Source organism: Brachypodium distachyon, chromosome 3, assembly GCF_000005505.3.
Source record: "Brachypodium distachyon strain Bd21 chromosome 3, Brachypodium_distachyon_v3.0, whole genome shotgun sequence".
Taxonomy (NCBI): domain Eukaryota; kingdom Viridiplantae; phylum Streptophyta; class Magnoliopsida; order Poales; family Poaceae; genus Brachypodium; species Brachypodium distachyon.
Window position 1 is genome coordinate 23,150,422 of NC_016133.3, and position 14,659 is coordinate 23,165,080.

General features: G+C 41.8%; 1 protein-coding gene across 16 annotated transcripts; it reads right to left on the reverse strand.

Annotated features, from left to right (window-relative positions):
* Positions 1–446: 446 nt before the first annotated feature.
* LOC100823072 (F-box/kelch-repeat protein SKIP11) lies at positions 447–8,397 on the reverse strand. Of its 16 annotated transcripts, none has more exons than XM_024460957.1 (9): positions 8,228–8,397; positions 4,622–8,054; positions 4,133–4,282; positions 3,427–4,048; positions 3,264–3,294; positions 2,967–3,171; positions 2,757–2,885; positions 1,349–2,661; positions 447–791 (listed from the first exon to the last, which is right to left on the reverse strand). In XM_024460957.1, exon 2 carries the CDS (start codon positions 7,951–7,953, stop codon positions 6,679–6,681), a length of 1,275 nt encoding a protein of 424 aa, XP_024316725.1. In that variant the 5' UTR covers positions 7,954–8,054; positions 8,228–8,397; the 3' UTR covers positions 447–791; positions 1,349–2,661; positions 2,757–2,885; positions 2,967–3,171; positions 3,264–3,294; positions 3,427–4,048; positions 4,133–4,282; positions 4,622–6,678. The 16 variants fall into 16 exon arrangements, with proteins under 16 accessions (XP_024316725.1, XP_024316731.1, XP_024316732.1 ...); XM_024460963.1 differs by having other exon boundaries at positions 1,349–1,502; positions 2,222–2,295; positions 2,610–2,661; positions 2,967–4,048; XM_024460964.1 differs by having other exon boundaries at positions 1,349–1,502; positions 2,434–2,488; positions 2,610–2,661; positions 2,967–4,048.
* Between the last annotated feature and the right edge of the window lie 6,262 nt (positions 8,398–14,659).

Here is a 14,659-nt window from a genome sequence, read left to right on the forward strand (position 1 = left end):
GCAAATCCAACTACGTTGCTAGCTTACATAGTAGGAGTAAAACTGACGCGGGTCCGGACCCACAAGTCAGCTAACACACGTTAGGCGATCTCCCTCCAAAGCCGCAGTACAGTTTTCCAAATAACTCGGGAAAGTGAAAATAAATATAGTGTCTGAACTAATAGAAAATGAATGTCACATCCAGATTCCTGAAAGGACAAGTAAAACCATATTTCAGCGTTCTAACAGTAGTCAGCTCAAATCCACGACAAAGAAGCAAAGAAATTACATTTATCATTAGCTATATGCATAAAAAACAGTGTGGAGCATTGAGGGACTGACAATTAGTATGCAAAAAGTCAGTTCTATTCCTACATGAAAACTGAAGCAATAGCTGCAAAACAAATATGTAGCACTGTTTGGGACAATCTGCAATTGCTACAATGAACAAGATTATGTGCAATACATTTGAATCAGACAATCTTTGTTGAGTGAGGCAAGAACAAACATTGTTGCTTTAGAAGGCAAAGCTAAATATAGCGGTTTGCTGTGCCGGCAAAAAGAAAAAGAAATTTTTTGGCATTTGCTAACAACTAAGTTCGAAACACTGAGCTGCAATGGCTACAATTTAGATCCACATTTTTGTTACAATGATAAAACACACGGCCTCATAATTTGGTGATATCAAGATATGTGAGTTGCAGAGTCCTAGAGAAGCTAAACAATGCATGCCTTTTTCTTTGAAACAAAACAATGCAACTTCTAGTACCACTAAGACAGCTTTGATGCACCTCCCAGCTTGTTACCTTTTTCTGCAACGTGTAAGCACAAAGATGAGCAGCAGATAAGTTAAACTTTTATAAGGCAACAGATTTATCCAATAGCGGGGAGCAGGGAACACCCTTGGTATCTCGATAATGATAGTAACAAGTACAACATTGAGATTACATTTACATGATTATAAGAGCATATTTATATGCAGCGAACAAATTTTATTAGTAACTCCAAGAGGTATATTGATTAACTGAAGAAATACACTACATCCAAGAAGTGATCAACTGATCACTACCGAGGGACAAATAAAATTGTTACTGTAACAAAATAAAATGATTCCATTTTACTTCATGGCAGTAAATTACTGTAAGTGTAATACCATGATATGCTACTTACATGAAAGTATTAATGCAATATCTAGTTGTCCACATGCAAGGGGCATCATTAATGCGTCCCTTAAGTACGGCCCTAATCAAAATTGAGTCTACCATATCTTTATATTATGAACAAACTGAATAGATAGCTTGCATACTTCTACTCAACCATAACATGAGTCATTACAAATTAAATAAATTCACAGTAAAAACTTGCTTACCAGAGCTACTTGCTTTTGTGCATACATCGCAGACCTTCTTTTTGTTAATGCCACCTGCTTTCGCTTTACATTTTGCAGCCTTTATGCCATCAGATAAAATCTGGTTGAGGATGGAATCATCCCCCACAGACTTAACAAGACGACATGCTAGTTCCTGAAGCACGGAATAGAACCATTACAGAGTACACTCAAGTTTCACGTAATAAAGAATAAGAACAATTGCAGCACAATCACACTACACTAAGTTAATGAGACTACAGCATCAGCAGCTCATTAATAGATTATTGCTATGACACTCCATAGTTACCGTGCCAAAACATGAACTAAGAAGTGCCGCAGTGATATCTTGAAAGTTTGGAGAGTTAGAACTAGTTCACAGCTCAAACTTGATTCTTGGACTAGAAATTAAAGCAGAAGCAAGTACAGTATAAAATTTCAATGAAGAGTTTTTGACTAAAAAGTTTTTATTGGGGTAGCAGCATACCGTTGCTACGGAACATTTTTAGCTTAGGACTGAAGCACACAGTAGTATAATTCGACTTAACTACTTGTGCCACTTCCAGTGACCTCCAGCTAATTAATGGGTGCTATTTAAATAGCAAATCTTCCAATATCAAAGGTCAAATTTTATTCTGTAGCTCATCTCAGAAAACTCTGTTTGGCAATTGTGACCTACCTACTGTGTTAACTGAAGCACAATAGAACAATTTCAATCATAAATTGCTACATTTCTCTAAGATCAAGTGATCCTTTTTGCCACCATAAGGGTGGTAATTATTTCATTAAATTTCGTGTTCTTTTATGTCATATGTTGTTGGATAGAGGTGTCTAATATCTATGTTCAAGTGAAGCAGGATAGATCATGCAATGCACCAGCAATGTCCTGAAGAAACCAAGCCTTTTCTCTATGTCCTCCAATTAGTAGCAAATGACATAGCCACCCTCCCCTAATTTCAGAACATGAGCAAACCATAAAAAATTAAGCTACATAAAAAGGACCATTTCACAATAAAAAAGGGAGCAGTATATAATGGCATTATATCAGAAGTTTAAACAATTAATGCAACAGTTCTAATGATCAGTACCTATAAAAACATCTCTGTAAACTATCCTTGCCCCAAAAAAGAAAAGCATCTGAATCTGGTGTGAAACAAACCTTCCAGGGACGTCATAAACAATAAAGTATTGTATATTCTTGCAAAAAAAAGTAGTGTATATGAATATCTGATGTTCAGGTGGCTAGGAAAAGTATAGTACTTACACACAATGATGTTAAATTTAGCAATGCGCACTGTGCTTACGCTTCCTCCACTCTATTAAAGAAATAATGGTTAAATACAGTTCTGGGCATTTGTCTTCCAGATCTTATTATGAATAAATTGATTGATTGGGGCAGAGAAAGACCTACCCATCCAAGCAAAGGGATGACCAGGGCCAACCCTAGATTCTTGGCCTCTTTAATCACGTGGGAGAATTCAGATCCCTTGTTCCAAGGCAGCAAAGTCAGTGGTTGCAAATTCATCTCATGGCAAGTAGCCTAAAGTGAATAGAGCAAGTTGGTTTAAATAAACGGAATTGGCTGCATCGTGGCCCAGAATCTGTGGAGTCAGAAACTGACCTCAAAATTAGATCCCAGCCAACACCTGTAAGTAGCAACTTGACTAAAGGTATTGCCCCATCTGAAAAAAATCACACCCAAGAACTGAATTTCAGGACAGCCTGATCTGGCATTCCATCCTACATCATACGACATTTCTTCCAGGTGAGGATCTAGGTTAGGCTAGGGGGATTTGAGACATTCAATGTGTTGGCCTCGCAGTCCCCTGGAAAATACAAGCAGAATAGAATAGCTTAGATTGAAATGACAACTCAAAACTCACAAGGTAGAAAGAACATACACATGTAGAAATCATACTTCCTGGGATGGCAGATTCCCTTATCAACCACTGCACCCAGACGAGGGCAAAACAGGATATAATAGGAATTAAATGACAGATATCAAAAGTAGGAAGGGAGTAGCAAGCTCTACCTGCTCTAAGGTTTGGAGGAGAAATGAAACAGAGGCAGTTGCAGCGCACCTATGGTTTCCCCTCCATCGCTGGAGGAGGAGCGGGATGGATCGAGCAGTCACGCACCATCAATTCACGGTGCCAGAAGGATGTTGCTGACCATGTCCGGCCAATCACTCGCCTGCCACCAACTCTGTCAGGAGAGCCGATCGATGGTACGAACGAGGGATGCAGTGGAGCAGCAGTGCCTGCACTGGATCTAGCAGAGAACGGCGACCTCGGAATCGGGGAAAGAAAAAGATGCGGTGGCCATATGCAGAGGAGGCGGAGATCGGGAGAGCAAGGGGTGGCAGCAGCCAAATCTAGTAGAGCATGTCGAAGGAGGGTGGTAGCAGCTAGCTTGGGGAGGCAGTGAGTTGGGGGAGAGATAGGAGCACTGGGAGAAAAGAAGAAACAAAGAAGAGGAGAAACCGGTTTTGTCTTTAAGAGAGAAGAGTGTGGAAGGATGAACCGACTACCCAGGAACTGACCAACCGAAGAAGCTGTGCCCCACGCCCGAAGAAAAAAACAGCAATGCCATGGCACGCTCCCAGCACACAAAAATATTCCCCTTCAGTATAGAGACTTATGCGACACTACATGGATCAAGCATGAGAACAGGAAAACAAAGGTCCGTGGGCTCAGCTCAGGCCTGCTTGCACCATCAAACCGCAAATACTGACTCAGAAACTTCCATGAAAGCGAAATACCAATCACACCACAACAGGAAGATTACCTTTTGCTTCCTATTGGCCGAGACACCAACGGTGGCTACAAATATGCTGCCAGAAAAAAAGAACGAAATGAGGAACAAAAGGAGAATAAAGCTTGTTGCACTTTGCTCCAAAAACAGCTCAGCAATTATTTCCATCTCCTGTCCACTTCCCTGCAACAGAGGAGGAAAACGACTTCTCAAACCATACCATTACTTCATCAATGATTTTTGTGCCTTTCACACAGATAATTCATAATATTCCACCAGAAAATGCATCTCTAACTTTAACTAATTCTCCACTGAGATATTCTTATGCTAGTGAACAACTATGCCGTATAAAGCATAGACAATCCCTGCAGAGGATAAAATGGACAGTTCGGTGCAGATGCAAAGATCACTGGAGAAAGTAAAATAGAATGCAACGTTGCAAGAAACAGAAAACTGTTGTGCAGCTAAACATGAACTGATAAAACAAAAAATGACAAGGATATGTATGTCCCAACAACTGACCTGAAATGAAACTTCTACGTTGAAAGAAGTCCAGTGTGCAGAAACTGCAAGACAGAATTCATAGCAGAATAGCACAATTTCCATCCAATGTTGAATCAGCAAAAGCAATTGCTAAAGCAGGGAGAAATCATGAACGGAGAATTTCAGAACTAAGAGCCCACAGGAGAAAACTTCATGCAACACAGCAGAACAAAGCACGCACAAATTCTGTACTCATTACCGTAAGAGCAATTCCACATGGCTAACTGATAGAAAAGTTTTATTGCTACTTGCTTCTAGACAATTAGAAGAGTCCTAAAAGGTTAGACTGTTAAAAAATGGAGGGGCATCTTAATTTTTCAATTGAACTATTTAATGAAAATCAATCCATGGAAATATAACCAAACAGAATATATTAAACTTATAATGAAGCAATAAAGCACTAAAAAAGTGCATCACAAAGTAATCTTACTTCTCTAAAGAAACTAGTCAGATTTACATCAATAATGATTCTGAATGTTCTCAAATTTTGTATCATCATGTTTAATCCAGTATTTTTCTTGTACCAAGAAAAACCAAAGGCTACTTTTCTAATGCTGCATGGGATTTATGATTGCAAGTATTGTGTGGTACTAGCACATAAACATAGCACGTCTTGCCATGTGAAAAAACAAAGGCAATGCTGCATGGGATTTATGATTGCAAGTGCATCACACGTATTTTATACAGGAACATAGAAATATACTTCACTTCAAGTATAAAGAAATTCAACGTAGTGGACACTAGCACGTGTTCCCATGTGAAAAAAAACATTCCAGATGTAAAAAAGAACACACATTGCAAATGTATTTTATACACGCGAAAGTTTTACGGTAAAAAGATCAATTTTGTGTCCTGTCTAAAAATAAATATACTGTATGAAATAATTCTTCTCAAAGAATTGGATTCGTCTTTTTTGTACAGGGCAAAAAAATGTATATATGTTACACAAACATGACATTTTCGACACTTATTCAAAATAAATAAACTAACTAAAGTGCAAATACAAATCTTGATTTCAAGCGACACTATGAAGTTAGTCACTATGTCACGAATGGAATGATACAAAACCTTTAAGCACACACTAGTTAGAACCTTAGCGCATCAATCAGTAAGCAAGCATTACTAGATTCAACTAATCTGTATTTTAAATAACTGTTTTCTAAGTTACAAGCTATTAGAGATTTTTTTTATTGGCATATTATCTATTGTACCAAATTTGCAGGTCTATACTGACTGTGCCTTTAGGCCTTACAATCCTCCTATTGTTACAAGTAATTTTGAATTAAAAAACTAACAAAGCAACTTATAACTTGTTGAAAAAGAGTAATAAGAGAATGTTTAAACAGAAATTACAAAAACATGTGAAACACAAGGGGAATACTACAATAAGCAGAATAAGTAGGCATTAAGGATACACTAATTTGTGCTTGGAATTTGAAAGAATTAAATCGGAAAGAATACCTTACCTTTGATTAATCTGGGTCAACTGAATGGATAAACAGGTGTTTTTTTGCATGTGCTTTAGTTTTTTTTCAGTTTCCAATCATACTGTTCTCAAAAGTGCTAAAGGGTTTTTTCAACTCTTCCAAGGACTTTGGGCCATTTTGACCCCCGACAAACACAGGGAGGAAATACCAACACACCATATAGAAGAAATGATGGATCAAAATTATGCCAGTGAATATCAAAGGCGTGTATACAGAATTTATGATCCTCTTTTGTTCCATACAGACTATCGAACACATGACTAAAGCCTCTGAAATATGTTTTTTTCTATATTATTGCTATGACACTTTTTGCATGGTCTCAACTTCAAAATCATGAGATCGATCCAAATGTAAATGAAGAAATGGATTAGTTCGGACGACAACAGATGTATTAGAACTCAAGGGTTACAAGATACTGCTGCCGCTCTGCCGATGCCAACTAAATCAGATACCAAGTCAAAGGCAGAAATTATTGATGATGATAAATAGGTCTGCCTTTGTGCATACCTCTCTCCACAAACATAACTAGTCACCATTGATCCAGGGAACTCAGCATCCCATTACAGCACAATTATACACAAAGTTTCCAGATGGTCGCCTGGCAATTAAATTCCACACAGGTGGCTTGTCATCTGGGATCCACGAGTTGAGCTCAATCATCCCCCCGCTAGATGTTCTTGGTCCACCAGTGACAATCAGCCTTTCGCCACATGCCCTAAATGCAAGGCCCCAGCCATTCATCGACGCAGAACGCTCTGGTAATTTTCCTAGTGTGACCCAGTTATTGTTCTGCTTGTCATACTTCTTGACATCCATCTCGCTGTAATCAGCAGCATATAGCTCATTCTTCACAACTGCAATAAGCGGAGGTGCACCACTCACTCCATTGAGACCCTTGGACATGTTCTCAATTACCCTCCAAGACTGATTCTGTATGTCATACTCCTCTCCACAGGTCAAAACCTGGTTGTTATTGGTCACACCGCCTACAACATAGAACTTGTCGTCCATGAACACCCCAGAGCAATTCTTCCGTGCCTTATTCATGCCAGGGAGGGGCGTCCATGTATGCATTTCAGAGTTATACAGCTCTGCTGAGTTCAATACCCTGCCAAAAGAATCAGTGCCTCCAGCAACGTACGCCTTCTCCCCAACACTTGCTGACCCAAAGAGACACCGTGGCTCATTCATCACCTCACCCCTTGTCCAGGAGTTTGTCAGCAAACTATACCTGAAAACAATGTGTGTCATACCAAACACAAGCAGCTCCGTTCCGACAGCTAGAGACTCCTTGTCCGAGCAAATAAAGCACTCGTCATGAGGCATCTTGGGTACCGAGATCCAGCGCTGACGGTATGGATCATATGCATCCCACTCCAAAACATTGCAAGAGAAGTACACCCAATGCTCTGAGATCTTCTTCTGCCGTCGCAGCCTGTAGATCTCGCCTCCACTCACCAGTGACCGAAAATCCTGGCTCAGCGATGCCACAGAGCCATATTCTGACCGGGAGAGCTGGAGGATGCAACTAATGGACAGGTCCCGCCCAATATCAGCGAAGAGGTTACCCCCGCCGCCGTTCTGCTCTCCACCTCCAACCGCAAGGCGGCCAGGGGCATGAGCCTCACGGATGTCAGGCGTGTGTGGCTGCGGCGATGGCGGCTTGCTGCGCTTGCAACCACCACCTTCCACCTCGTCTAGGTCCTGGGCTTCGTCGGACGCAGGGCGCTTGCCGTAACATCCTCCAAGGAGCTCCTGTGACTCCGCCTTGCATGACCCCGCTTCCAACTCCATGCCTTGTTCTTCCTTGTAACGGAGATCCATTCTTGCGCGGGTTGTTCTAGTGAGAATGATTGGATGCGCCGATAATCAGGAACAAAAGGAGCTTTGCTTGCTCCTCCTCTCCCCGATGGCCTGGCCCCGATCTGCGGAGAGAAAACAAGAAGAGAAGGAATTGAGCAAGAAACCATCATGAACGGCGGATCAAGATACGGAGATCTGAATGAACCACACGAAAACGAGATACATCGAACCCCAAGCCAGAAACCCCAATCCCACACAGATCCAAGAACCGAAAAAAAATTCCTCCAAAACCCACCTAGCGCGAACGCGAGCCGGCTCCTTCTCCTGCTGGTACGACTCTCTTCTTCTCCTTCTCCTGCTTGTACGACTCTCTTCACTCTTGCCCCTGCGACTCCAGGTTCAGCCCCTGTCCCTCCCCTCCGCCTGCTTTTCTCTCCTCCGTTTTCTTTCAGCCCCATCCGCCTGCTTTTCTGGTTTTCTCCCCTTCGTTTTCTTTCAGGCCCCTACTTTCCTTTGGGATTCTCCAGCCATTGTTTTTTTTTCCAGGTCCAGCCTTTGTTTGTTTTTCTTTCAGGTCCAGCCTTTGTTTTTTCTTTCCTCAATTTTTACCCAGGTGCTGAACCGACCGGCCAGCTCATGGGAAACTGCCAGCAGCCAGCTCGACGGCTGGCGTGTGTACCTTTTTCCTTTATTTCCTTGTATTTCCTTTTATTTCCTTGCATCCTCATGGCTAAATACATACTCCCTCCGTTCCAAAACACAACTCATATAGATTTGTTCACTTTGAACCAAGGCAGCTCTCATTTCTAGTGTGATGAGGACATCCCAACTAATGATACAACCACAGCCCCTACATCACCTACAGCTCAAGTATCGGAGATACATGAACCAATTACTAGAGCTCGTGCACAACAACTAAATTATCAGGTACTTTCGTTCCTCGGTACTTCATTTAATATTAATTAGAATATGTTGTTGCCTAACATGGGTTCTTTTATGTGTTTTAGGAATGAAGGACCTAGCTTGGACCTCAAGGATCATCGTTGAACAGCAAACTATGAAGGTGGCAGCAAGGTGGCGGGAGCTAGCTTAAGTGATGATTTCAGAACATTGAAACCGCCATAAAGAGATGAGAAGAAGTCCGCATCCTCTTCATCAATGGGATTTCGACCAAGTGGAGGATTCCCCCTCCAATGGGTATCTATGGGCCAAACATGAGGGTTATAACCTTGCTTTATTGGGCCTAAGGCCATGTAATAGGGTCCAGCCAATTTTTAGATGTTTTCGTTGTGTTTTAGGAAGATTCCTAGGCCGTTTCGGAGTCCCTCAAGGGCCTGGCTGAAAACCACCTAGTTCCCCTCCTATTTATACCCCATGAGCCCCCCTATGGAGCCTTGGGTTTTGATTAGATAAAATTTAACCTTTGCTACTTTCGTGTAATCGCGTGTGTCGGTTAGACCACCAGTTTTACCGTCATCAAGACTCCAACTATATTGAATATTCAGATTCGTGAACCTTCATATCTCCTATTCGCAATTTCAGATTGCTTTTCATCTTGTTCTTGCTTGTTCTTCGATTGCTTGCAGGAACAAAGACCTTCGTGGTCAGCTTGATCGTGCCCCGCGGGATCAATAACCTTCTGGAGTTGGTGTATCGATCGCTAAAGCGTTGCCTCCTAGGTTGTAGTCGGATCGTCAACGTCACCTCCTACCAAATGGATAATTAGGTATCTCATCGAAAGATCGGGACACCCTCGAGGCTATCACGTGGTATCAGAGCTTAAGGTTGCTCGGTGAGATCTTTCAATTTATCCCTAGCTTAGATCTTTTTTTTTACCTATCATCAAGAAAAAGCGAAAAAAAAATTAGATTAGTTACCTTGTCTTAGAACCAATCTGAGCCTTGCAATTTTCACATTAGTTTTGCATTGTTGAATCTTTGCTGCATTAATCGTGTCGAGTTGCTGGATTAGATTGGATCGTTTTTCAGATTTTTTTCTACTAGATCGAACTTGTTTTTGTCTTTTGATTTCGTGTGACGCAGGCTTTCCATCAAACTTCCGCCGCCAAACTTCCTGCCACACCACCGCCATAATCTTCCGCCGCCACCATATCTTCCACCGAGTCCCTCTTCGAGTCCTACACCGAGTCCCTCTTCGAGTCCTACATCGAGTCGGCAAGTTATAGTTTTCAGCCGCGAGTTCGAGTCCGAGTCCAATCAAGAGTGCTTTTGGAAAGTGTTTCATAACAGATCGAATTTTGTTTAGAGATCAAGTTGTTCGGAAAGTTGTGAAAAAAAGGAAAGGAAAGAAAAAAAAAGGAAAGAAAGAAAAAAAACGAAAAAAAAAGAGGAAGAGTTCGAGTCAGTTTCGGACCCGAGTCCAAGTAGAATTAGAGTTTCGGGTGGGTTTGACCCGTGTTCACTAAAACGGGCGTATCTTTTGCATACGAAGTCAGATTTGGACGTTCCAGGACTTTTCGGAAAGCTCTCGACGAGGCGCATCCTCTAAAATTAACGGCTCCTTGACCCTCAAATTCGGCCTCTAAGGTGGACTTTTCGTACTCCGAAGTTTCTCCACCCATTTTTCGGCACCGGGGCAGCGCAGTATATCTCAGTTTTCTCCACCATCCGACCTCCGTTTCGAGTGATCTTGCACTTGTTGCAAAGCTTGTTTTGATACGCTTCTAACCCATATTTTCTCATATTTTTCTGAGTTTTCCTTACTACAGCCTTTGCTATTCTCCTACAGACCGACGTGCAGCTTTCCGATCTTAACTTCTTTTGCGTGAGTTTCTGGGGATAAAAAAAAGAAAAAAAAGAAAAGAATAAGAAGCCAAACAGAAGGCCACAAAAAGAAAAGAAAAAAGAGAAAAAATATTCCCCAGAGATTTACTTGTTTTACCTTTCATTTGATCTTTCCTTTCTACCTTTTTCAGTATCTAGGCTTAGTTAATTTCTGTAATTCGTTCTTATCGACTCCAGCAGCTAGGACTAGCATTTTTAAGCATATTTTCAACTTTGCATTGCTGATTTGATTATTCGCTTTTCCTTTCTACTCACATAAGCCTCCAAGCTCCACAGATTCTACACCTAGATTGGTTTGCCTCGAGGCATCGATACATTAATCTTCGGAGAGCTTGTTCTCGCCGCTGGCCATCACCTTCCTGTTTGCTGGGTAAGAACGAGTAAGAACTTGATTAAAAGTTGAGTGGAGTGATCTTTGGAACCCCACATCCTAGTAGTGCATAGGGACTTTTCCTTGTGATTTTTTTTTCTTGTTTTCTCCTAACGATGGCAGGTTCTGACGATGATTTACAAGGCCACTCTCCACGCACAAAGGGCATTATTTCACATTTTGATCGCAAGCTTAGGCTCTGTAACGAGGAGCTGGATGAGGACGTTCGGGTTGCGAATGAGAGACTTGGAACCTTGGAGAGCGCGCACATTGAAACAAATACCAAGCTAACATCTTTACAGAATTCTGTTGCTACCATTAGTACTTCTCTGGCAGAAAGCACGACGCAACTGGCGGCACTTGCTGCAACGACCATCGCTACACCGGGAGGAAACAATACACACAACCAGCGGACCGCTAATAATGGTACCTTCGCAAGCGAGGTTGAGGAGAACGACGACGACTACTCCGTGGATACGGAACACGACGGGGCCGTAAACCATCACAACGACCGTGATCGTCGCCGAACTCGTTTCAACAGCCAAGGTATGGGACCGACACGACCTCAAAGAGAGGAACACGACTCGCTGCATTCTATTAAACTTAAGGTTCCTCCTTTTGATGGAAAATATGACCCTGATGCTTACCTTACATGGGAATTAGAATTGAGTCAAAAATTTACCTTCCATGATTTTCCTGCTAATAAGAGGGTTAGGGCTGCTACTAGTGAGTTTACTGATTTTGCTTCTGTTTGGTGGCATGAGTATTGTATTGCACATCCTAATGCTATACCACCAACATGGGATGATTTGAAAAGAATTATGCGCGCTAGATATGTTCCTTCATACTGTTCTCGTGACTTGTTAAAGAAACTACAACAATTAAGGCAAGGTAGTAATTCTGTCCAAGATTATTATCAAGAAATGCAAAAGAACATGTTACGTTGTGGTTTAGTTGAGAATGAGGAAGCTACTATGGCTAGATTCTTTGGTGGTTTAAATCGTGAAATTGCTGACATTGTTGATTATAAGGAGTATAATTCTATCAATCGATTGTTTCACATTGCTTGCAAAGCTGAAAGGGAAGTGCAGGGACGACATGCGAACGCGCGGACTAACTTTTCTGCAGGTCGTACTTCCTCATGGGCAGCACGCAGCCCCGCTGCCCCTTCCACACACCCAGCTGCACCCACTACACGTCCGGCTGTTCCGACTACTTCCACCAACAAGCAAAGTACCTCTACACCTACATCCGCAAAGGTTGGACCAGCAGCAACAAGAAATACACCTGCTGCCTCTGCACAAAGTTCAGCAGCGTCCGTTGCTTCCACCGGACGGACCGGAGATAACCAATGTCGTAGGTGCAAAGGATACGGGCATTTTCAGCGGGACTGTTCAACCAAACACGTTATGATCATACGTGAAGACGGAGTATATGATTCAGCCAGTGATTTGATGAAGCTACCTATGCTCTCATTGCCGAGGAAGAGCAAGAAGACCCCGTTGCCCACCATGACGAGGAGTTAATGGGAGCTGAAGCCGCTGATCAGTACTTGAGTTTGATTGCACAACGCACCTTGAGCGTCCAAATGAGCCACGCCAAACAAAATCAGCGGCATAACTTGTTCCAAACAAAAGGGGTCATCAAGGAGCGCGCTGTTCGTATCATCATAGATGGGGGAAGTTGCAATAATTTGGCCAGCACGGAGATGGTGGAAAAACTTGTTCTTACCACCAGGCCGCACCCCCACCCTTACTACATTCAATGGTTTAACAACAACGGTAAGCTCAAGGTAACTAGAACAGTCCGTGCACACTTTACTATTGGTACATATTCTGATTTTGTGGATTGTGATGTGGTACCTATGCAAGCATGTTCTATGTTACTCGGTCGTCCATGGCAATATGATACAGATTCTGTTCATCATGGTAGAACTAATCATTATTCTTTTATGCATGCTGGTAAGAAAATTGGTTTGAAACCTATGACTCCTGAACAAATTGTGAAAGATGATCTTGCTAGAGCTAGTAGAGCAAAGAGCAAAGAGAAGGATAAGAGTGAGAACCAGAATGTCGCTAAAGAATTTAAGCACCAAGCGTCTACTAGCAAATCTGAACCGAAACATGTTAATGAAATTAAATTGAAAGGTGCATGCTTGCTTGCAAGTAAATCCAATATTTCTGAGTTAGATACGAATAATTCTGTTTGCTATGCATTCATTTGCAAAGAGGCTTTGTTTTCATTTGAGGATATGCCTCCCTCTTTGCCCCCTGCTGTTGCTCACGTTTTGCAGGAGTATTCCGACGTCTTTCCACAAGACGTACCACCAGGATTACCACCTATTCGAGGGATTGAACATCAAATTGATTTAATTCCTGGTGCTTCGCTGCCCAACCGTGCGCCTTACCGTACCAATCCAGAGGAGACGAAGGAGATTCAACGACAAGTTCAAGAATTGCTCGACAAAGGTTATGTTCGTGAATTCCTTAGTCCTTGTGCTGTTCCTGTTATTTTGGTACCAAAGAAAGATGGTTCTTGGCGTATGTGTGTAGATTGTAGAGCTATTAATAACATTACTATTCGCTATCGTCACCCAATTCCTAGACTTGATGATATGTTAGATGAATTAAGTGGCTCTACCGTGTTCTCTAAAGTTGATTTACGTAGTGGTTACCACCAAATTCGAATGAAATTAGGCGATGAATGGAAAACAGCATTTAAAACTAAGTTTGGACTATATGAGTGGTTAGTCATGCCTTTCGGTCTTACTAACGCACCTAGCACTTTCATGCGGTTAATGAACGAAGTTTTACGTGCTTTCATAGGACGATTTGTGGTGGTTTATTTTGATGATATATTGATTTACAACAGCTCTTTAGAAGACCACTTGAATCATTTACGTGTTGTTTTTGATGCTTTGAGAGATGCACATTTGTTTGGTAACCTTGAGAAGTGCACCTTTTGCACCGATCGAGTTTCGTTTCTTGGCTATGTTGTCACTCCACAGGGCATAGAAGTTGATAAGGCCAAGATCGACGCTATTCAAAGCTGGCCAACTCCAACAACGGTCACCCAAGTGAGGAGCTTTCTTGGACTCGTTGGGTTTTATCGCCGCTTTGTAAAGGATTTTAGCACCCTTGCTGCACCGCTTAATGAGCTCACAAAGAAGGACGTTCCATATGTATGGGGCGCTGCACAAGAAGAAGCTTTTCTCATATTGAAAGATAAGTTGACACATGCTGCTTTACTCCAACTTCCTGATTTTAATAAGACTTTTGAGTTGGAGTGTGATGCTAGTGGAATCGGTTTAGGAGGTGTGTTGTTACAAGATAGAAAACCTGTTGCATACTTTAGTGAAAAATTGAGTGGGCCTAGTCTGAATTATTCTACTTATGATAAGGAATTATATGCTCTCGTTCGGACTTTAGAAACATGGCAACATTATTTATGGACCAAAGAATTTGTTATACATTCTGATCATGAATCTTTGAAGCATATTCGTAGTCAAGCAAAGCTGAACTGTCGTCATGCTAAATGGGTTGAATTTATTGAG

Excerpts from the sequence above, each read along its gene's own strand:
- LOC100823072 (XM_024460957.1), bottom strand. The coding sequence starts at position 7,953 with ATGGATCTCCGTTACAAGGAAGAACAAGGCATGGAGTTGGAAGCGGGG.